Source organism: Pleurotus ostreatus (assembly GCF_014466165.1).
Source record: "Pleurotus ostreatus strain PC9 chromosome Unknown scaffold_3, whole genome shotgun sequence".
NCBI lineage: Eukaryota > Fungi > Basidiomycota > Agaricomycetes > Agaricales > Pleurotaceae > Pleurotus > Pleurotus ostreatus.
Genome location: NW_023503158.1, coordinates 3,006,731 through 3,029,218, shown reverse-complemented (window position 1 = coordinate 3,029,218; position 22,488 = coordinate 3,006,731). Strand labels below are relative to the sequence as shown.

Here is a 22,488-nt window from a genome sequence, read left to right as displayed (position 1 = left end):
TCCCTCAAGTCGACGTTTCCCATGGCTCCGAAAGCAAGGAGTGAAAAAGCGCAAGATCACATTGGGACATCGTCTGCACCGACGTACAAGTTCAAGGATGCAAATGATATATTGCGTACGCTGAGAACGAGAGCACCGGACGACCAGGAGGCCTTGATTGAAGGTATCCCCTTTGCTTATCGAAGTCAGTTCCGAGACTGATGATCCGTGCAGTTCTCACTGCGCTGCGAAACCAGTTGTCTTTACCATCTATTCCACTTGGTTCGACTCAGCGAGTGCCTGCAGACGATGTTCGAATTCTACTTGCCCAAGAATATCTAGTGGCTTCGCCTGCATGCCCCCAATTCTTTCAAATATGGGACTCTGTCTATACATCATCATCGTCGCACCCCCCTGCGACGTCCACGCGGCTGTTAGTACCGCTTCTATCTTTGCTTGCCAATCTTTTGGATCTCCTTTCGTCGCAATACCTATATCACCAATATGGCCACGCAATTCTGAAAGCATTGCTCGCACCTGTTTACTCGAAACGGCTCTCGATATACATATCCGGTGGTGGAAGTAGTACCACGGATCTCATATTGGTCAGTATGAAGCTTTGGGTAGCAATGGCTGAGTTTGCAGGGGGTCGGGAAAAACAAAAGGTTATCGAAGCTTTCGGTTGGGATAACAAGGTCAGTGTGACCTGAGCTCTTGTATTCGTCGCCGTACTTCACGTCCCTAGGTTATCATGAGGCTGCTTTCAATGCGTCGCAGGTCGAAGACTACTGTCCAGGGATCCCTGGCCAAACCTGGTACAGGAAAAAAGTCTTCCATTCCGCAACCATGCTGAGATATGTGACAGATATACGAACGCTTACTCTTGTTTTCTTGTTGTCCCCTCTATCACCCGTGTCTTCCGTCTCCACAACGATGAAGCAGACTTATGTTTCCACGACCCCATATGCAGACGCCCTAGCGTTGATTTGGAAGGGGATGGAAACGGATAGCCCTGGTGTAATTCGGTAAGTGCAAATATGTTGCAAGGCGGTTGGGATTCACGCTCTCAAAATCTTTAAAGTTATACACTGGAAAGACTTTGGGAAGGTCTATGGTGCGACAAGACGATTTCTCGCAAAGACAAAGTGGCGCTCTTCAACGAAAGAGCATTAACTGAGGTACGCTTTGACACTCTGGTGACCGCTCACTGCTAAGTATGTTGAGTAGCTGATAAAGCTTTATCATCACTCCGAAGTCTTGGAAGGCGAAGAAAACTCTGCTGCGGATCTCATACACCATTTCCTTCTCGCTATATGCGCCCGACCTGGTATTGGTATCTGCTTTCAAGATAGAGGGTGGTACCCTCGGGTGATCGAAGGTGGGATTGACGGCGTCCTGGACGCATCCGTTACTCTCGATCAATCGGCAGATGTTGAAAACATGACCACCACCAACGACAGAGGCGCTGGACCATCGAAGGGAAGGATTTACAATAAAGTCCTGGCCAATGTTTTGAAGATGTTGAAGGTCAATGAGGATGCAAGGCAGCAGGAATTGGCGTTAAGGATATTGGCGGCGTGCCCAGAGCTTGTCGCAGGGTACGTCCTCCACTTTCTGCATGGTAGATAGCTTGAGGCGTCATGCACCCATCCTTACCACTGTCTCCGCCGCCGCATCCTTACTGCTCGGTCCCCATGTAGGTTTTGGCCAACCTCAAGTTTAACCCTGGAACCCCGGTTATCGTCAAGATGGATCACCAATGTCGCGTTCACTGGTTCTGTTGTTTCCCTTGCCGTTCCAGAGCAAAGTTTCGTGATGCAACAACCCTCAATCAACACCGTAACGCTCGGGGCTCACGTCATGTACCATCCCACCCCTCCTCCTTTGAGCACAATCATGGAGAACATCATTCCGTCTGTCCTGTCGAGCAAGGCCAACTTCACAAAGATCCTTTTGGGTGGCCCCGGTGCGAAGCCGATGGTTCAGCATTGTGTAGCTTTGGCGTTAGTGAAGTGTTTGGATAAGCTAGAGCGCGTGTTACGCGTGTGGAGACAGGTCGAAGTTGGCCTTGAGGAGCCTCAGCATCGTGTCGGTGGTCTCGATGAAGTGACATCTGATGAGGAATCTATCGGTCAGTGGGGTCTTAGGCGGCAGGAGATCCTTCGAGAAGCACGAAAACGACTCCCCGACTTCCAGGTCATCATGGCTTGTGTGCATCATACCGAAAGCTTGCCTGCTGACCCCGAAGATGCCGGTTTGCGCAGGGCGCTTCTCGGCGAGGTCTCACTAAAGCTCCTTGGACTCTACCGTAAATGCTTACCGGAGGTGGCCATGGAAGCCAAGTTCGACGTTGGAAAACTGCTGTCGAGCCTAAACAATGGTGGGAAGGCTGAGGTAGATCGAACCGGAGAGCGTAGTGCCACGCAAAGGTTGGCTATTGTGGCGCAGTTGCATATTTTGGGGTTGCTGCAAGAGATAGACTCCTTTGCTTTGTCCGCGAAATCCGGTAATGTCCAATTTGGTTGTAGGTGATCCCTTCTTTAATAGCTCTGTAGGCTCCGCGTCACGCTCGAACCTTTACGTGCTCTTGAAGATGTATATTGATACCGATGTGCTGGCGATTCGGACTAAACTTCAATCGGCGATTACACACTCGCTCTCCCAGACTCTCGTCTTCCAAGCCAATGCCAATAGCTCGATGAACTCACTTGAACCCGAACTATGGTTGCGGTGCATGCCATCAACACTCCGCATGCGCAATTCCAGCACACCGCATGCTACCCTGCCGGACGGCGAGGGTGAAGGCTTGGTTAACTTTCTGGATGACTGTTTTGGCAGGTGTCAGAAGAAGGTGTATAGTTACATGGAAGGTATGCAGACACTCGTTAACGGGGCTAAGGTCGCCTTCCCAAGTCCGCTTATGATGGTGCTGCTGGAACAACTGAAGGCGAAATTGGAGCATAAAGCACTCAGCCCTCCCGACACACTTGCTCTCATAACCTTCTCGCGGAAGTTGGTGTTCCGGTTAATGGGCCATCTCCCAGATTTGGAGTTTTTGACAGCCTTTGGTCGCGAGGTTGCTCGTATCTTCCAGGACACGAGTAACAAGGGTTTGGAAGGTAGCATCAAGGATGTTCTAATGTGGGAGGTGAGCATGTTAGAGAGGACTCTATCACGAGCCATGGGCGCCGATCTACCAAGACAATTGTCGGAAAGCAACGTCGCAGTCCAGGCTTTCATCACTGAGGCTCAATCTAGAAAAATCCGTAAGTCCTCGACACGTATAACTGATTGATATCTTCCTCACCATCTTTCAGCGTCGACCCCGGCTGATCGTATCGCCGGAGCTTTCGAATTTGTTGATCAGCTTAGGTTCTTTGGCAACAAACTGCGGACCGTAGACGTTAGGCAGGCAGTGACCATCATCGAGGCATACCACCCACCTGCGTGCCAGTATCTCATCGAATATCTGGACCTATCATCTGGTTTGCTTTGGGACGGATTCGACGTCGTTTCCAATCATGCCAAATCCGCGACTAGGTGAGTATCATCATATGTTCAATATGACGAAGGCTAACCCCTGCTGACAGTCTGCCTTTCGAGTGGTTGTACATCCATGCAGACCTCTCAGCACTATCTGAGGAAGAACCACATGCCGTTCTGGTTGACTCTCTACTCGAAGAACTGACTCTCGTTAACGCAAAGAGGGCCATCCAGTTGGTAGCGCATTTACTAACCCCACCCAATGCGAGTCAACAAACGTGCCGAGCGTTAGATTTGATTGCCTCTGTTCTGCAGAAGGCCGAGGGTGCTATGTCGTCTGACGATCATATGAATCTGAAGACGTACACATTCGGAGATATCAAAGCCATCCACGAAATATGCACGAACGAGGACATTCAATCTGATATTAAGAATGGTATTGCGACCGTTTTGTCCCGTTGATCCAGCTCACCTGGGTTGTAGCTCTCAGTCGATTGATCAACTGTTTGCATGCCAATGATGCACAAGACAGCCTTGTCGTCGCAGAAATAGCAAAGTTCTGGGTGGCTTCTATCAATAGGTCCATCAACAGTCGAAGCAGTAGCGATGTAGGTGCACCAATGCTCGATCAAGGATACGGGGCTCAATAATCTATCTAGGTTTCGAGCGCCACTAAATGGATACAGTTCATTGACTCTGAACCACTGTTGGACCTTTTCGACTCTATTACCGACTCCCTGAGCGATACGCCCAGTCAATCCACTGTTTCCGTGCTCCGGGAAATATTGGTCTCAATAAAACGGCCGCTCAGATCCGGTGATAGTAGTTTCGAGTGGAAACTACGATCCAGACTTCCGCAGCTACTAGCTCTCCGCCCAGTTCTGTCCGGCTTCTATGTACTAGAAGACATTGTGGCAACTGCGCTCGAATCCTCCTTACCGATCGGCCACGACAGTCACGATGCTCGCCATCAGCACATCGAAGCCGGTAGCCCGGATTCAATCAGTAATTTGATAGAGAGGGCCGAAACGCATTGGTCCCACAGATTGGACGCTCCACCAAGTGAACTCGACTTGAAGTCGTTTCTTCACCAAACATCGTGGTCACCATCTACTGTAAGAATTACCAGTGCACTCCTATACCGACATACATCTCCGGATAACGTTTTTTGGCGGTGGGTCGGAACGGACAACTGCGCGCATCGGTCTACGCACGATTTTGCCATAGTTCTCCATGCTATCTTGGACGCCCATATTACTCGAGGGAAGCCAATCCCCAAACTTGAAGGTGACGGATGGTTGCCACATTTTACTCGCCTGTTGAAAGCCACGATCGAGCCTCGTCACCCACGGGAGATGCGAGCTCGCTGTAGCTGGTGTATGTCGTCGCTGCTACTATTGGTCCCCGCCGAGGCGACCCAATTCGCGAATTGCGTCGCATCTGAGTTGTCCATTTCCCCCGGGAGCGCATTTCCGGCAGAAATATTGACAGCTGCAGCTCGCATCTTCCAGTATGAACAGCACCGGACCGTGGTTTCGTCCATTGTGACCAGTGCTTTGCAGGGTTTAGTTAGTTTGCTTGGGGACGAAGATCATCACAGTGAAGGCGATCAAACCATGATACGGCTTAGTACGTTATATTTGCCGCATTACTTACCTCTGCTGAATGCTGTTGTCAGTCCCCCTCGTCACTCCGGACATCAAAGTGCATCTAGTCGAACCGCTTCTTACCGTTGTCAGCAAGCAATGCCTCGCCAATAAGCATGCACTTGACTTATCTACCGCACTCGTCAAAGTAGTCCCATTGAAGGTTGGAAACTCGCTCTTTTCTGGGTATGCGGACTTATTTTTGCAACTTGGCAGCCTGTTGTAGTCAATCGCTTCCTCCAAAACATCCTGCAACATCCGCAATTCTTCAAATACTCGTCGTCGTCGTCCCGGGAGGCCATAATTAATCTATTGTCGACGCTTTTCCACCAGCATCCAGCCAATACATGCCAACCGACGCACGTAGAGCCTCTGGTCCGCATATATCAAGGGTCTTTGTCAGTCCCCGACCAGCAGATACTGGCGGTCTTCAGGCTATTTGAAGTTGAGCGTACAACGTCCATGGCCCCGCTATTGTCTAGCTGGTCGTCGTCGCCCGACATTCCCTCAGCGGACGCTTCCGAAGCAATTCGTACCCTCGATCCTGGTAGAGTTCTGCGGACATGCCTTGGGTTTCCTCATTGGCGCCGTTTTGAAGTGCAAGAGGTCCGCGCCCTCAGTCGACACGAGACTCTCCTTTACGACCCCGTCTTTCTACTTTTGCTCTTTGCCCAGGCAATGTCGGAGAGCCCCCCAACCTCTGCTCTCGCTTGGGTTGAACTATTCCGAACAAACATTATCTGTTTAGTAATTCGGACGCTATCGTCCAGAGATGAGAAAATGCGCGAGGTAGCCTTGATGCAGATAACTGCGTTGTGGGGATCTATTCAAGTATGTCATGCGGCGTTGCCTGTGGTACGCAGGACTCCTGACTACTTTTTCCAGAACGCAGACATGCAAGAACGGCCACACGTCATCTACATCCTCAATTTGCTCAAAGATACACTAGACGCTCCTTCTGACCTGCCTGCCAAGAGGCTTCCTTCGTATTCGACATTGATCCTCCTTCATGCACTTAGAGCTATCTTCTACCCCTCCAACTTTATATACCCGTTGACGTCAAGTTTCCTTCTTCAGAGGCCCGAGCTTGACACGCATGACATCCCTATGCTGTATGGTATGTTGTATAGCTCGTCGGACGCTTGGAAGAAGGAACGGGGGTGGATTATCCGCTTCCTGTCGGATGGGATGATCAGCACAAATGATTGGAGGGTTCTCAAGCGGAGACATACTTGGGATCTACTTGCTAGCCTTTACCAGAGCTCTGCGGATGACAGGGCGCTGAGAAATGGCATCCTGGAGGTAAGTATTCGCTACCAAGTAGGACCCTGGCAGAGCTGAGCTTCATTTAGGTGTTGGCAAACATCACTTGTAATGTGCAAGCCACTACATCGCTGGTCCTCAAGTCGGCTTTGCTCTCGTGGATTGAGATGCAGGTGTCGAGCTGCCGCAACCTTGAGACCATTGCATGGATCAAGATCCTTGAAAACATCATGGTTATCGTAGATCCATCAAAAGTGGAGTCGGCTACTGGTGGTGCATGGCGGGAGGCAATTCTGCGATGCTTATTAACGTTGCTGGATGAAACACCGCTTGGTAAGTCTTCCTTGAAATCCACTATTCCCAAGGTTATTAATGAGTGAACAACACAAAAGCCCTCAGACTCAATGTCTTGCGTACGATAGCACCTGCTGTGTTAAGACTAAGCCTCTTGCCTGGAACGCCTTTGCAAAAGCTCCATAGTCTGCTGAAGGCGTCTATCAGTAGTCTCCAAGTCGTCGAGGAGAACACTAAAGTGCATGGACTGGAGCGCATCGTTGTGAAGCCCGCATCTACCTTGCATGATCCTCCCCACCCTTCCGCTGAACTTTTTGATCTCGACGAGCTTCACGGCAACGACGATGATATACGCGTATGGGGAGAGATAGTTGAAAGTCTCTGGCGTACTGGGATGACTCTCCAGCAGCCGCATGAGGCTTGGGGTGCGCTCACTAGTAGGTTACTGGTTTGGCGATCAATTGTCGGGGAAGAGGGGTCAGAAGTGGGGGGTTGGGCCCGTAAAGAAGTAGTAGCAAACTTGTAGTTCGTAGTTTCAGTAAATATTACAGCCACCTATGGTCAGTATGTGCGGTCTCAGCTACTTGCCGAAACAACCAATATGCAAGAAACACGCCCAAGATGCAGGGATCGTTAATCAGTGCTTCAGTCGTGCCGGCAAGAAAAAGAACTTTGGCCAACGTGGGGATCGAACCCAAGACCTTCGCGTTGCAATCCGAACCACCGTCGCAATTGCCGCGCAGGAACCGCGCAGCAATTGCGACAATGCTTCGAATATTTATTAGCACGACGCTCTAACCAGCTGAGCTAGTCGGCCATTGGATTACACGACACTACATTGTATCATGGATCTTGCTATCTCATGGGCACCCTCCGCAAACATATTACACAAAAGTATCACAGAAGTGTGAATTTAGTCCATAGTAATGATACACTGAGCATCGCCAGAACAAGAGTGGGAACAAGTCACGAGTAGAGTGATTGACAGCATGTCAGAGCTTGGACTTCATAGCGTAGTTCTGTGCTAGTCCATCGAACAGCACTTTTGCTAGCTTTTCTGGTGCGATTTGCGGGACCTAGCAACCAGATTGTTAAGAGGACAAGACAACGAGTAGCTTATTGTAACGGACCAGGTGGCCTACACCTTCGATCCGCGTTATACTCGCGAACTTACGTCCGGATCGAGGATTGATCGTAGCATCATGGACTTGTAATGGACTGTGATGCATGATGCGGATTAGCATGAGCGCAGCATCGAAGCGGAGAAGCGGAGTCATACACGTAGTCGGGGACGCAGCCGAAGGCAATATGAACGGGCATGCGCTGACACGCTGCAGTTAACGCAATGACTGGGCGAGTTGGGCCCTCAACATCTTCGTACATTCCCTGATAGGGGAGGGGGATCAGTAGGCGAATCCAAGAATCAGAACCCCCTCAGCTTACTTCTTCCTCTTCGCGCGAGCACGCCAGGGTGATACCGTCCGGATGAGATCTTAGGCCGTACTTCTGTACTCGACGCCTTTAATCGCTTTTGGCTGGAATCAAGGCAGGGGGAACGTACGACAAAGAGATCAATGACACGGGGATCCCATTTTTGTCTTCTAGGCAGCTCCATTCTCTCCTCGAGATATTGCCTAGCAGATTTGCGATCAGGCCAAACATGTCGACGTTCCTTTGCGCTTTTGACAAGGACTTTTCGCAGGCGTTCGAGGTGATGGCGTCCATCCGGGCTCAACATGGGCTCGACAATTATTATGGAAGAAAATGGCAGCCTAGGCTCAAGTCCTTGCAAGGCCGACCTGGAATCCAAAATGCATTGAAAGGTTATGTTCTAGGCGAACTGGGGGCAACGTACATGGCAACCCCACCCAGCGAATGACCTATCCCCACAAGATTCCGGCGCTGGAAGTCGATTTTCGCGCCATGCTGAGGCCCTGCGGTCAAGAAACGGTGTGCGGCTTGGGCATACTTTTCGCAAGTGACTGGATCCAGTGAGGACGGAGAATTGATGTTAGCGCCCACTGACCATCACTTCAACCGCCAACGGAAAGGCTAGCACTCACAGGACTGTCGATATTCTGGCCGGTTGAAGACGGCTTCGTTCAACGCTGCTGCCTCGCCATGATTCGGGCAGTCTAAGGCCCAGGCTTCCCTGATTTTTCCTGCCCGCGACGAGCCGGCCAGAAGATGAAAGAGGTGTGTCAGTGTCGGTTCCCATGTCTCTTTGTGAAAGCTGGTTGAATGAAGGAATATCAAGGTGGGGGCTTCAGGGTCGCTGCCATTTTCGTCGGAGGCCTCTGTCCAGTATCGTTTGGCGACCACGGCGAAAGGGTAACTTTCGTCGGCTAGGTAGGTTACTGATTCTTGGAACATGGTTAGCGCTTGACTCCCATGAAGGTCGCCGGTAAATATGTAAAGCTGGTTTCTCTATTATCAGATTAATACGAGGCATTCAAACCTGGCTCCGGTTCACCTCGTTGCACCTCACGGTCTCAAGCTTCGGACTTGGAAATCACAATGCTTCGGCAGAAGATGGTTATATTGAAGACACGGGAGGGAAGAAGTACAGATCAAGGTACACAATTTTCGCTTGGCCTACTTTACTATAAAGTAGTTATTGCACTAACCAACTTAGAAGGAGAGTGTGGCTCCGGCTGAGGATGCAGCGGACCTAACGCTGCCTGCGGCAACGAGCGAGTACGAGTAAGGGGCGGAGGTAAAGGAGCCAATGGGTGCGGTGTTGGATGCACCTCCAAAATCGTTTCCGCGTGCAACAGCGAAGCCCTCGTCAGTCGCGTAGAGGGGCTTGTCAGTTCCTAAATGGACAGGTGAGCGTTATACTCGTCACCAGAACAGCAGGGGCACTTACCAGTCCAGACATTGTTCTCGACAAGAAGCTGGGCACCGTCGCGCGTGTTGATGCCATCGTTGTTGTTGTCGAACACGTTGTTGAAGATGTGGCCATGGCCGAAGCGGAAAGAGGGGGTTCTGTATACAAATTGAGTCTCAGGGGGTGAGGCGATAGCTATATGAATCGTGCGCACCTGGAGTTCAAGTTCGAGAAGACGTTGTTGGCGTACGTGACGGTGATGGCGACATCCTCGGAACCGTTGCTGTCGGAGTGGCCGACCAAGGAAGCCTTCCAGTGGTCGTGTAGTATGGTGTTGGTTACAGTGACGCCAGTGCATCCGTGGGTGATATCGAGGAGACCGTCGTAGCTGTGTGTATTCAGTGGTTAGTACCAGGTTGAGTGCATGTTGCGGTGAACTTACAAGTCCTTGTCGTGGTCACGGTCGCTAGATAAGTCGAGATGGTCGATCCAAACTTGATGAGCAGCTTGGACGCCAATGGCATCGCCGGCCGAAGCCAACACCTTGGAAACCTTGATGTTGCGGATAATAACGTTGTTCACGTTGATAACACGGAGCCCAACACCATTGAGGACTAGCGCCAGTATTATTTAGGACCCTATCTGTACTGACTGGTGCAAAGGCGGCCTACCAGCGTTTCTACCAAGGACAGAGGTGTTCGATCCGACCTTGACGACGGTGTTTCCGGTGATGGTACCTACGTGCGGCATCGTTAACACGGTGAGTGCGCTTCAACTTTCAGGTCAGACATGCCTGAGATGATGACAATCTTCTTCGCATCACCAGCAACAGCCGAAGTGAGCGCCGAGAGGGAAGTTACGACGGTAGTCGGTCCCCCGGAGCCACCAGAAGTTCTATGAAAATTTCAGCACGATTCTCTATGTTGGAGCCGGGAGAATCATTCACCCTCCATTGAGAGTAGCGTAGCCCAAAGTCGCGACGTCGTTGACACCAGCCCGTTTCTCCAAAGGAGAGGCCTATAAATCGCCTATTAACAACGTTTACCTACCACCAACAAGGAACCCCGTACCGAAACAACCTGGATGGCGAGGAAAGCGATGGCAGATACGAACCACTTCATGATTCAACAGGTTTCTGCTGTTGCTGCTGCTGCTGCTGCTGTGAATAGAGGAACAAGTTCTTCTGCTTTCTCTACCACCCTCAAGCCCACTTTTTATACGCACAGCCCTTTACGTGTCGGACTACCTTCGGTCTTCGAAGTAACCTCATCCTTGGTACATTACTGCAGACACGATGGCATCCAACGTTGTACAACGCACTCGACGGACCGCGAGGACCGTGCGGGCCTTTCTCTCATGCCATCGCACTCACAGGTGGCGTACAAGATGTGCAGAAGTCGCCGTCCACCGCAAAACACAAACTGTTATCCAATTCAACAACGATCATAAGGACTGCCATGTTGTATCTACTTTTGGCAACCCCCTTGCTTCTTTGCTTCTTTTTCACAATTCGCGGAGAAATTCTTTGATGTGGGCCGGCGGCGGAAGCTGGGTTGAAGCCGGGGGACTCGTAGTGCATGTGGATAGTGTGGGGTTGATATGGGGTATGTGTGAGCGAGGGCTCGTTTCGTGGGTTGTCTAGATTGAATTTCTGACAGATCTTGCAGGCCAGGTCCTGAGCATGCACATACCGGTTATCCGTACCCAGTAGAATGGGGCGATGTTGACAGAGGACCGCACCGCCTGATGTCAGTGCCATCGATAATACGGTATGTCTTACATGCAACGTTGCGAGTCGGTTATATTTACACGCGGCACTTACTAGGAACTACCTAGACTTGGAGGACTTCATTAAGGGCTGCTGCCCCGGGCCGCCAAGACTATAGATCTGCTGGAAGGAGGCGAGTTCTATCGACGATACGGCGTGCTTTGCACATATGCGGATGGACCAAAACTGTTACACTTTGTTGCAGGTCTAGTATCCGGGCCGCCAAGACTACATATGTCTCTCCTCCGTGATGCAGGTAGGCTTCTTTGACATTAGATGAACGCTATTATCCGCAATTTCGCCAGCGCGGCAGCCATTTATTCGGCCACGAGCTGGTGAAAGTACACTGCCCTTTCGTCGAACCCTTCGTTCGGATCATATTCATTGATGTGAGTGACCCTTTGTATGTCATATTCGTCGACATTCCACGTATGCATATGTGTATGCAGTCGCGGGGCAACATCACTGGTGACTATTTAAATCGTAGAAGTTCCCCAGGACTGGATATAGCGCACGGTTATTCTTGCTCGACGAAGTTCGTCTTCTATAACTCCTGCATAGAACATCCCCCAAACCAGCAAGACCCTTTGTCAAAGCTTCTTACAATCAATCACGAAATTTATGGAAACACGATTTCCCATCGACATTCACACATACATTCGCTACGTATCTTTAACAATGAGCGAGGGAGGTACATCCATCCGTGCCCTTACAAGCTGAGGGTGGCACCAGCGCTGCTGCGAACAGAGCTGACAACACTGGATGTAGAGGTGAGGGGGTAAGAGTAGGGGGCAGAGGTGAAGGAACCCGTTGGGGCTGTGTTGGATCCTCCTCCGAAGTCGTTACCACGAGCCACGGCTAAGCCACCGGTGGTGGAGTAGAGAGGCTTCTTATTGGTACCTAGCGCGAAGGGGATGTTGGTATCACATCGGCAAGAAGATGTGCGCCTGCTTACCGGTCCAGACATTGTTCTCAACAAGGAGCTCAGCGCCAACACGAGTGTTGATACCGTCGTTGTTGTTCTCAAAGACGTTGTTGAAAAGGTGACCATGGCCGAAGCGGAAAGAGGGAGTGCTGTATTTAATAAGGTCAATTCAGATGATGATTCCCCCTATAGTAATAATCATTTACCGCGAGTTGATGTTAGAGAAATAGTTATTGGCGTAGGTCACGGTGATCTTTGTGTCCTCAGAGGCGTTGCTATCGGAGTGGCCAACAAGGGAGCCCTTGTAATGATCGTACAATTTGGAGCCGGTGACGGTGACACCAGTGGATCCGTGGGTGATATCGAGGAGACCATCGTAGCTGGGTTGAGCAAACGTCAATATCATGAACCGGGGGCTGCATAATGACGCTTACTAGTCCTGTTGACAAAGGGACATTGGTTAAACAATATTTTCAAAGTTGTCTGCGGAAAGCTTACTTTGTCATGAGACAGGTCGCTGGAAAGGTCAAGATGGTCAAGCCAAACTTGGTGTGAATTTTGGACGCCAATGGCATCTCCAGCTGAGGCGAGGACCTTTGAAACCTTGAGGTTGCGAATGATGACGTTGCTGACGTCGAGAACTCGAAGACCGACTCCGACCAAAGCTATGAGCGCAATTTCAGTTGAGCCTGCAGCAGATTTATATCCGCAAACTCACACCCTCCACGGCCCACGATGGTGGTGTTGGGGCCAACTTTGACTACGGTGTTTCCGGTAATAGTACCTAAGCACAAGGATGTCAGTATCCATCTATTGTTCTTGAATGCATGAGACCAACCTTGAATGACAACCACCTTCTTCGCTGACCCGGAAACAGCAGAAGTAAGTGCAGAGAGGGATGTCACAACCGTAGTGGTCCCGCCAGAGCCACCGCTTGTACTAAACATCCAAGGTTCAGCACCTGAGTTACTGGAATCAGAGGTAGGCCACAAACCCTCCGTTGAGCGTAGCGTATCCAATGTTGGCCACATCGTTCACGGAGGCCCTTTTTTCGATGACCGGAGATGCCTAGATATACATCGGCTCATTAGTTCGATACCTCTTCTCCAAGTTCGGGGAGAAAGGTGTACTCACCGAAACAATTTGAATCGCCAAAAAGGCAACAACCGAGAAAAGCCACTTCATTTTGGTTTGACTAGAGACGGGTTAGAGAACGAGAAGATAGAACTCTGGTCCATTCACCACGATCGCAACCAACTTTTATATGCTTTCTTCTCCATGATTTTTCCTGGCGGCGGCCCTGTTCATGCATTAAGATTGAACGCAATATACTGCCAAGGCAGCGTAATTCTTGCGGTGTCCATGAGCATTTTGGGAGCTAGAGCGACACAGCGACGAAGCCAAGGCGAGCCAAGTCCTACGAGAGGGAGGGTCACTTGCTCCGTTCTGCAACTGAGGAGCTGGCGACTGCGATACTACGCCTCTAGTAGCGGCCCGCCGGTCCTACACGGACCAACCTGTCATTTCGTGCAAGAGGCCTTCATGGCGGCGAGCAACTGGGAAGGAAAAGGGATATATGGATCATCCGAAATCATGTGACGAGCGAGCGGAAATAGTGCTTCACTTGCTAACTTCAAGTTCCCCGCCGCAAGCGGCGTACATGTTACTTGCACTTGAACGAGAACACAACTCGTACGAGACTGAATCAAAATGCAGAGAAGTAAACTCAAAGGCTATGCGGCACAACCAATCACGCAAGCTCGAGCTTGCGTTCACAAATAGCCGGCACCCTGTAAAATGTCACTCATCTTTGTAACGACGCTCTTGTTGGCGACCAGGTGTTGGTACATGACCTAGAGTCAAGGGTCATATGCTTTCTCAACGGCGACTATGGGTGGAAAGATGCAAATGACGCGACCGGGCCGTCATGTCGCCATTGCTTGACCCGAGAAATATCGCCAGGAGGAATGTATTGATGTTGGTGGTAAAAGTCGGATAATTAACTGACATATGGCGTCGTTCGGAAAACAAGGGCGCGCCGGACAGACATTCTCCGTTCGAAAGTTTCGTGGATGGCGTTGGCGAAGACAATCAAAAGGAAGGAGTGCTCCGTTCATTGACGTGCTTCTAGAAACCAGCAGATCCGTTGGAACGGGCATGTTGATAATGTCTCTAGAAGATGAGTTATAATTGATATAGTTGACGCGGCCTCATGACCGTTTGACCACATATTTTTCCCATCCTACCCCTGCCAGATTGTCGACCTTCTCTAAGACTTCCTTTTCCATCGTTTTCATGTAGTCCTCCATCGCTATTAAAAGGCTGGGTGATCCGGTAGAAAGCATGCGGACGGCGAGAAGCCCCGCATTCACCCCGTTATTGATGGCCACGGTCGCGACAGGTATCCCACGCTGAAAGTACATCAGTATACCGCAAGGAGGGCACATGCGAGTACGTACAGGCATTTGGACAATACTGTGCAACGAATCTACCCCGTCAAGAGAACTCCCCTTAACGGGAACACCTATTATTGGTATAGGAGTCATAGCAGCCGCCATACCAGGGAGATGCGCTGCGCCGCCGGCTCCAGCAATGATGACTCGCAAGCCTCTGCTAGCTGCGCCTCGAGAGTATTCGACGAGCCGATCAGGAGTACGATGTGCGGAAACAATTGTAAGTTCATAAGGGATCTTGAAATGGTCGAGTATTCTTGCTGCAGGTAGCATAACGGGTAAGTCGGAATCTGATCCCATGATTATTCCGACAAGAGGATGCGCGTCAGAAAATCCTGAACCAGGTCCTGGGGATACGGGAGCGTAGGTGTTCGTTTCTTCAGGAGAGCCATTTGGTAGTGCTTCGAGCAACGGGCGAAGCCTTGATCTAACTTGAGCATCCGAATCGCCCACGATGGTAATATGTCCCATTTTTCGACCTTTGCGGCACTCCGACTTCCCATATAGATGAACGCTCACCCCAGGAATCGACAAGGCCACTCGAGTTAATGATGTGATTTCTGACATTGAGGACGAGGCGCCTATGATATTGAGCATCGCAGTGGAAGGAACTTTGAGCTCCGTAGAACCAAGAGGCAGCCCCAATATAGCGCGTAGATGGTTCTCATACTGTGATGTTTCGCAAGCTTCGATCGTGTAATGTCCAGAATTGTGTGGCCGTGGAGCGATCTCGTTGATGAGGATCTCACCTATTATGACTGAGCGCGAGCTGCTGGGGCGATGAAAGGAAGTTTGTACCGTCTTCCATGAGAAACATCTCGACACCAAAGATACCCGCACCGCTCAAATTGCGAACGGCATTCTCAGCAACAATTTTGGCTCGATTAGTCACTCCACGAAACGGGGCAAACACCAAATGGCAGATGCTGTCCTTGTGTATTGTCTCGACAAGGGGGTATGATTTCACGTCGCCGTCTATCGTACGCACGACCATGACGGCGACTTCCTTGCGGAATGGCATCCATTTCTCAACGTACAGGGGGCGATTTCCAAGTGCTGCTATAGCGTCGGGAATTTGATCGATACTGCGCACCACGTAGTTGCCTCGTCCATCGTATGCTAGAGTTCGGCTTTTGACCATCAAGGGTAGGCCAAGTATACCGATAGCGTTTTGAATAGACTCAGGAGTAGAATCTACCTGCAGAAACGGTGCCACGGGGAGTTTATGAAATTGAAGCATCTCTTTCTGGCGTAACTTGTCCTGTATTATTTTGATGGTTGATGGGTGTGGGTGGATTTGCAGCCGAGATTGGTTGGCATTTCCGATAGCATCGAGAGCATCCGCATCGACGTGCTCAATTTCCACTGTAAGAACGTCGACTTTCGAGGCCAATTCACGAATTTTGTCTGGATCAGCGAAGGAGCCGTCGATATGGGTGTGATCAGGAGATACTGGGAAGACGACTTGCTTGGCGGGTCCAGCTGTGCCGACATCGAGAATGACAACTTTGATGTTCAGCAACGATGCCGATGCAGCGAGCATTCGGCCTAGTTGGCCACCACCTGATAGCGTGGTTAAGAGGTCAAGAGAGAACACGAATGATACGAGAACCTGCGGAGCCAGAAGATTAGAGAGCAGCTATTAAGATATTCGGAGAGCTTACCGCCTACCGAGGATCCCTACAACTTTGTCTGTCATTGTGGTCGGTGGTATGTCGTTCTGGATCAAGAAAGAAGGAGAATGTCTTCAACCTAACAATTTCTTTTCCAGATTAGATAAGATCTGCGATCCATGGCCGTGAGAAAGGACGCGCTGGATACGGCGCCCCTGTCTTACTTCAGGGGATTGCCTTCGCTCTGGTCATCGCCAGTATCGCCAGAGACCGCGAAGCAGGTATAATCATACCCGGACAACCCACAGTCGGGACGCATGCTTCAAAATATTGGTCGTGTTTTGATATAGAGAGTGGAACCGTGCAAAGTGCGTCTCCTTGTCGGTCCGAGGGCTGGTTATGATTACCGGGCGACGTTCGCTAGCCCGTACACTCGCCTCGATGCCCTTCAGAGACGGAACGCCCGAGTTCCTCAGGAGCCATGGATACTATGGACCTCTAGGCGACATTTAATCGTTCTCTCCATTCCCAGATTGATGATAAGATGTATAAATGCGCAAGTTTCCCTTAACGACTCAAGTACTCACGAATTAACTCACAATTACGACGACTCTCTATCTTTACTTTGTTATTGACTCCCCCTGATCATCCATGCTGTAAATACTAGTAATACATACACACAATTGTCCGCTCTGTTATTATATCTACGTCCCGCGTAGACACCCGGGCCTATATGTTCACTAATGCAATTGACCTTGTGTTACTATATTTATGTGTGTGTCGAGCATGATTACGCTGAAAGGAGGCTTTTTCGGTATTCTTCACTCCTCGCCTGTCTTCGGAGTCGTCGAGCGCGGATGAGGCTATACGCTTCGAAGCCCATAAGCAGCGCAAACAGCCCCGTCTGGCGCGATTTGATCCCATTAACTCTGCGAAGTGTATCTGATGTGATTGGACTCACCATGACAATGTTGTCCGTCAATTGATCGGAGGCAGGGAAAGGTGTATCTTTCGCTGGGGAAAGTTCCAGCAGCATATGTACCCGCAACACTTTGATGATCTCGAATACAACAAGGAACGGCCAGTATATCAGCAACATCTAGATACGAAGGTGAGAGCCAATGAGCGAGGTAGTCGGCATCAATCAAAGTAACTACGCTCACGACGCTGATGGCGTGTGTGCGCCCATTCCGTTCAAACCACAGTAAACATAGAATCAAAAGCATGGCAGCGGGCGTGGCAGGCAGCAGGCCTACGCCCCGGTCTGCGAGGGCGAGGCGGACGATCTCGAGGACGGACATGCCAAAGGCGGCGAATACGAAGAACATGTGCAGCCAGAGGGACCATCGTTGGGGCCGAACTTGCGAGAAGTCGTCGGAGTCGTGTTTCAGAGTCGGTCGCAGACAGACAAGAAGGCCAATGCCCACGAAGAGGACAAAGGACGGGATGGGGATTATAACGGTGTCAAGCGAACATGTAGAGGGCGACCCCTGTCGATTGGGGAATCAGCGAGGGAGACACCATCCGGAAATCATGTGAACTTACGGGCAGCGGAAATCTGTTAGAACACAACATGAGGAGATATGGGAGCAAGGAGTGGCCGCCTTTGTTGAGCCCAAGTATTTATATAACCTCCAACCAAGGCATTGGTCGATCAAAATGTAAGATCACATCCGCAAAGGCCACCTCGGGGAGCACTGCCACACTGAGTTCAACTTATGGAAAGAAAATCACACACGTTTGATTATAGAACCTCGAACTCTCGTACGTGTCAGGTTTCAGAACAGCTTTGAAGTGAAAGTGGATGGCTCGTGGACATGGCTGGTCACCGCATTCCACCACTTCAGCTCCTACAAACGGAACTACTTCGCTATAGCAGGTCACGGGAGCCAGTGTATGTAGTAGAATTTCGGCGCCTTGGCATTTGGAGCACTGTCGCCTTGAAACTGACCGTTGATTCTTTGTGAGATGCTGGAGGTGGAATCAAATAGAAGCAACTGCACATCACCGTGATGGTATAAGTGATGATCATATTCCGGCAAGTAGCGCTGCAATCAGTCTGTGGCGAGAACTCCACGGTTCAACTTTCGAGAAGGGATGGTCACATAAGTCACAGCATGAACATCGACTTCGCAAAGCTATAAACCAACTTGATTGATGTTAGTATTGAATAAAATAACCCAATAACCCACAGGAGCATGTGTCGCCTTTCGAGAATAACCAAGCTGTGCATGGCTTGTATTGCGACGCCAGAACATTTAAATCCGAAACGACAAACACGAACACAGGGAACCAGGGCTGGTCACTTCTCCACCATCGCCCGAACCAGACGATCTTGTGTGAGGTCTCCGACGCGCAGGGACAATTGGGGACATATTCATATTGGGAAGGATACAATCAAACTGAGCTTCCGTTTGTATTCCTCGGTTTGCTGCCACTAAATGTCTATTCTGTTGTAGGCGAGATAGCCATGCAAAGGAACCCAGGACACTGCACGACGTGTGCACAGCTGTGTACGTTCGAATCATGGATGTATGATAGCTTGTATAGACGAACGCTCGAGCCTGCTGTTGTGGTTTGTCGGATTTCACCGGCTTACATCATCCGGGGTAATGACTTCGGATTGACGCTCGGCCACCTCTTTCCTCAGTTTGCATCTTGTCGCAATACTGAGGTAAAGTGGTCAGGTCTGCTATCCCGTGCCAGCATGATACTAGACCGATCCTTCAGCTTCGTTGGAAATATCGAGGCTACGAACGATCGAATAGGATCTCGACAACTTGTCGTACCCCGGTGTGGGCATATACGACGGTGACAAAGTTGGGTATAACGTGAAGGCTGTATGACTATGTGACGCACATATATAGTAGCCCCCGCCAGTTCTTCGGCGCATAAGCGGATTATCTACTACCTCGATACAGCTTACCCTGGCCATCGAGGTGTGCCCTGGCGTCCCTCAGTGCGCTATCATCCCATCGGTCCCGACGTTGAGGGGAGAATTGAGGCCTTGGTAGGCACATTCTTCACCTTCTGCCCTGAAACGCGTTCTTATTACCGCAATACGTTCGTCTGGCAGCCTGTAAAAGCCTGTAAAATGATCTCATTCCTGTTCAAGAACAGGCATCAGCCCTCCGGCTCGAGTACAGATGTTCACGCCCGCGACATGCACGCTACTCTTCGTCGCTAGTCTGGCGTTCGCGCAGCAATCTGGCACGCTCATCCCGGAATTCCATCCACCCATTACCACCAAGTACTGCACAAACGCCGGCGGGTGTACCGCGCAATCGCGCTCCGTCGTGCTGGATTCCAACTGGAGGTGGGCGCATACCGTCTCAGGCTTTACCAGTTGCTACGCTGGCAATACTTGGGATGCTACGGTCTGCCCCGAGCCCGTCATGTGTGCGCAGAATTGTGCGTTGGAAGGGGCGGATTACGCAGCCACGTACGGGATCACGACCAGCAGCGACGCCGTGCGCCTCAACTTCGTTACAGTCGGTCCATCCGGCACGAACGTCGGCTCGCGCGTCTTCCTGATGGCAGACGCGAATCACTACCAGATATTCAAGCTGCCGAACAAGGAGATCTCATTCGATGTAGATGTGTCGGAGCTCCCGTGCGGCGTGGTCGCGGGGATGTACTTCGTCGATATGCAGGCTGACGGCGGGTTGTCGGGCTTTGCGGATAACAATGCCGGGGCGCGGTTTGGGACCGGCTACTGCGATTCGCAGTGTCCCCGCAACGTGAAGTGGCTCAACGGAGAGGTGCAGTTTCTATAAGCCCCATGATCTGATTGCTCCGCTCATCATCCACCAGGGTAATACCCTCGGGTGGACCCCCTACTCCGAAACTGACGGTAAAGGGCGGTACGGAAGCTGTTGCCAGGAGATGGATATATTCCAGGGAAACGCATATTCCTCGATTGGCGCGGCCCATCCTTGCAGCTCGTCCAATCAGTACCGCTGCCAGGACGAGATTGAATGTGGAGAACGATACGACTACACGTACGCTTACGAGAACCCGTGCGATAAAGATGGGTGCGAGTTCAACACGTATCGTCTGGGTAATCCATCGTTCTTCGGCCCCGGCGGCACGGTCGACACCAACCATAAATTTACCGTCACTACTCAGTTCATCACTGATACCGGCGAAGATGACGGCGACGTCGTGGAGATCCGTCGCTCATATAAGCAGAACGACAACGACATTCCTGTACCGTTCAGCAGTATCGTCCCACCCCCCGAGTCCGGCATGGGAACCTTTGGACCGTACGAGTCCATTACGAACAACTACTGCGCTGATCTCAAGCAGGCATTTGGTGAAGTTCCCGCGTTCACGTATGTAGGAGGCTTGGACAACACGATCACGCCTAGTGGCAGAGTGCTGGTGATGAGCATAAGCAACGATTATTACAATCGCGATGCTACGTGGTTGGATTCTGGTGCTCATGGCCCGTGTCCTGCGTATAATGCTGACGACGTTGAACTCGAGTCTCCCAGCGCTAGAGTTGTGTTTTCTAATATAAGATTTGGCGAGATTGGGTCCACGATCTAGCTTAGGGCTCAGCTGTGTATACATTTTAAGATTTAAACAAGTAGAAGTTTGTCTTTGCAAATGCGAAGTGCATCTACGAAACTGAGAACTTCCTCTACTGAGTGCGAATAGGGGTAGATAGGGAGAACATTGAAGAATTCCGTTTCAACAAGATGGGGCGGGTCCGTACATTCCTCTCACCATAATTTACTGCCCAGCGAGATAAGTGGGATCCAACTGAGGCTCTGAACCGTGAACGGTGACCACCTGGAGATCTGATGACGAACAATTGAAATTTTTCGCGTTATCAGCGGCTGATGATCTGTCGCCATCGATAGTCGCTGGGAGAGGTGATCAATGGGAGCTCCCGACTTCTTTGTTCACGAGCAACAAGAGGGCGCGGCACGAAGAGGAGCATCACCAACAACCTCAATCTCATCAGGATGTCTTCGGAATCAGAGAAAGGCAAGCTAATGCACATCGCCTTCACGATCTACTTGGAATTGACATGGTGATAGTATTGATCGGCGTTATTGGCGGTAGCGGCCTGTATCACTTGGATAACTTGTCGATCGTGTAAGTGAGCGATTTATGTTGCTGCCCGCGGTTACTGATTTTGAATGACAGGAAGGAAGTCAATCCAGAGACTGTACGGTCTCGCCCCTTTATCTGAATGGCTGGCTGGCTGACCCTCGATTAGCCCTGGGGCTTCCCAAGCTCTCCGATCATCATCTGTGCCCTCCCTTCTGGCACCAAAGTCGCTTTTCTCGCGCGACATGGGCAGGGACACATCCACGCACCGTCTGCCGTGCCAGCTCGCGCGAATATCGCAGCGTTCAAGTCCCTCGGCGTGCGCGCGATCTTGGCCTTCTCAGCGGTGGGCTCCTTGCGCGAGGAAATATCCCCAGGATCCTTTGTCCTCCCATCGCAAATCATCGATCGCACCAAGGGCGTGCGCCCGGCGAGCTTCTTCGAGGGGACCAGCATCGTGGCCCATGCTGCGTTTGGCGATCCGTTCAGCAACAAATTGGTGCATTGGCTGGAGAGCCGCGTGCAGAAGGCGTTGGATGCGGAGGGACGCGGTGTGCAGCTATTCACTGGGAAGACGATCGTCTGCATGGAGGGACCTCAGTTCTCTACGAGAGCAGAGAGCGTTATGTACCGCCAGTGGGGAGGGGACTTGATTAACATGAGCGTCCTCCCTGAAGCAAAGCTGGCTCGCGAGGCCGAGTTGAGGTACGTCTTTCTTCTCGTATGGTCTCCTTCGGGTGCTCAGCAGTGTCATAGCTACGCGCTTGTAGCCACCGCTACGGACTACGATTCGTGGCGCCCCCAATCTGAGGCGGTCACAGCAATGGAGGTGTTCAAAACATTGCAGGCAAACGCTGACACATCGCGCCATGTCTGCGCTACGATTCTCGACGAGCTGCATGAAGCCATCGACAATAACGCTGCCTCGGAAGATGCCGATATCTTATGCGAGGAAGTGGGTTCCATGAAGTTCTCGATCATGCCTCGCTCGGCCAAGCAGAATCCCCAAGATAGAGAGAAATTGGCATATGTGTTGCCAGAATATTTTTCAGGGGAATGATAATGTATTGCCGTAGTAGAATGTTAAATGCTCCACCTTTGTCGTTAACTAATAACTATCAAAATTCGGGATGACAGGATTCAGGAGTATAGAGTAGCGGCGGCCATAACTAA

At 50.9% G+C, this 22,488-nt stretch overlaps 7 protein-coding genes and 1 non-coding gene across 8 annotated transcripts; 2 read left to right on the top strand and 6 right to left on the bottom strand.

The window, feature by feature from the left end:
- Positions 1-21: 21 nt before the first annotated feature.
- Positions 22-7,191, top strand: PC9H_005640 (uncharacterized protein; the record flags this gene model as incomplete). Its single annotated transcript, XM_036775202.1, has 17 exons — positions 22-163; positions 214-674; positions 725-794; positions 845-1,004; positions 1,061-1,157; positions 1,207-1,577; positions 1,680-2,485; positions 2,535-3,245; positions 3,297-3,519; positions 3,570-3,898; positions 3,946-4,070; positions 4,122-5,091; positions 5,141-5,271; positions 5,325-5,939; positions 5,994-6,410; positions 6,461-6,708; positions 6,771-7,191. The coding sequence occupies 17 exons, from the start codon at positions 22-24 to the stop codon at positions 7,189-7,191; spliced, it is 6,297 nt and encodes a 2,098-aa protein (XP_036633704.1).
- Positions 7,192-7,338: 147 nt separating this feature from the next.
- Positions 7,339-7,482, bottom strand: PC9H_005639. Its single transcript has one exon. It is a non-coding gene; the product is annotated as a tRNA-Ile (tRNA).
- Positions 7,483-7,657: 175 nt separating this feature from the next.
- PC9H_005638 (uncharacterized protein) lies at positions 7,658-9,038 on the bottom strand (the record flags this gene model as incomplete). The annotated part of the gene is made up of 7 exons (XM_036775201.1): positions 7,658-7,741; positions 7,796-7,883; positions 7,945-8,051; positions 8,109-8,171; positions 8,227-8,464; positions 8,521-8,647; positions 8,729-9,038. 7 exons carry the CDS (start codon positions 9,036-9,038, stop codon positions 7,658-7,660), a joined length of 1,017 nt encoding a protein of 338 aa, XP_036633703.1.
- A 258-nt stretch (positions 9,039-9,296) lies between these two features.
- Positions 9,297-10,616, bottom strand: PC9H_005637 (uncharacterized protein; the record flags this gene model as incomplete). Its single annotated transcript, XM_036775200.1, has 8 exons — positions 9,297-9,481; positions 9,535-9,653; positions 9,710-9,883; positions 9,938-10,109; positions 10,167-10,232; positions 10,289-10,389; positions 10,442-10,512; positions 10,566-10,616. The coding sequence occupies 8 exons, from the start codon at positions 10,614-10,616 to the stop codon at positions 9,297-9,299; spliced, it is 939 nt and encodes a 312-aa protein (XP_036633702.1).
- Positions 10,617-11,972: 1,356 nt separating this feature from the next.
- Positions 11,973-12,594, bottom strand: PC9H_005636 (uncharacterized protein; the record flags this gene model as incomplete). The annotated part of the gene is made up of 3 exons (XM_036775199.1): positions 11,973-12,163; positions 12,219-12,337; positions 12,395-12,594. The coding sequence occupies 3 exons, from the start codon at positions 12,592-12,594 to the stop codon at positions 11,973-11,975; spliced, it is 510 nt and encodes a 169-aa protein (XP_036633701.1).
- Positions 12,595-12,621: 27 nt separating this feature from the next.
- On the bottom strand, positions 12,622-13,373 carry PC9H_005635 (uncharacterized protein; the record flags this gene model as incomplete). The annotated part of the gene is made up of 6 exons (XM_036775198.1): positions 12,622-12,627; positions 12,687-12,853; positions 12,907-12,972; positions 13,027-13,127; positions 13,183-13,256; positions 13,323-13,373. The coding sequence occupies 6 exons, from the start codon at positions 13,371-13,373 to the stop codon at positions 12,622-12,624; spliced, it is 465 nt and encodes a 154-aa protein (XP_036633700.1).
- Positions 13,374-14,398: 1,025 nt separating this feature from the next.
- Positions 14,399-17,829, bottom strand: ADE2 (phosphoribosylaminoimidazole carboxylase ade2; the record flags this gene model as incomplete). Its single annotated transcript, XM_036775197.1, has 7 exons — positions 14,399-14,599; positions 14,648-15,390; positions 15,440-16,204; positions 17,080-17,158; positions 17,216-17,353; positions 17,418-17,744; positions 17,800-17,829. The coding sequence occupies 7 exons, from the start codon at positions 17,827-17,829 to the stop codon at positions 14,399-14,401; spliced, it is 2,283 nt and encodes a 760-aa protein (XP_036633699.1).
- A 1,571-nt stretch (positions 17,830-19,400) lies between these two features.
- MEU1 (S-methyl-5-thioadenosine phosphorylase) lies at positions 19,401-22,375 on the top strand (the record flags this gene model as incomplete). Its single annotated transcript, XM_036775196.1, has 6 exons — positions 19,401-20,015; positions 20,068-20,792; positions 21,058-21,360; positions 21,412-21,433; positions 21,485-22,020; positions 22,072-22,375. 6 exons carry the CDS (start codon positions 19,401-19,403, stop codon positions 22,373-22,375), a joined length of 2,505 nt encoding a protein of 834 aa, XP_036633698.1.
- Between the last annotated feature and the right edge of the window lie 113 nt (positions 22,376-22,488).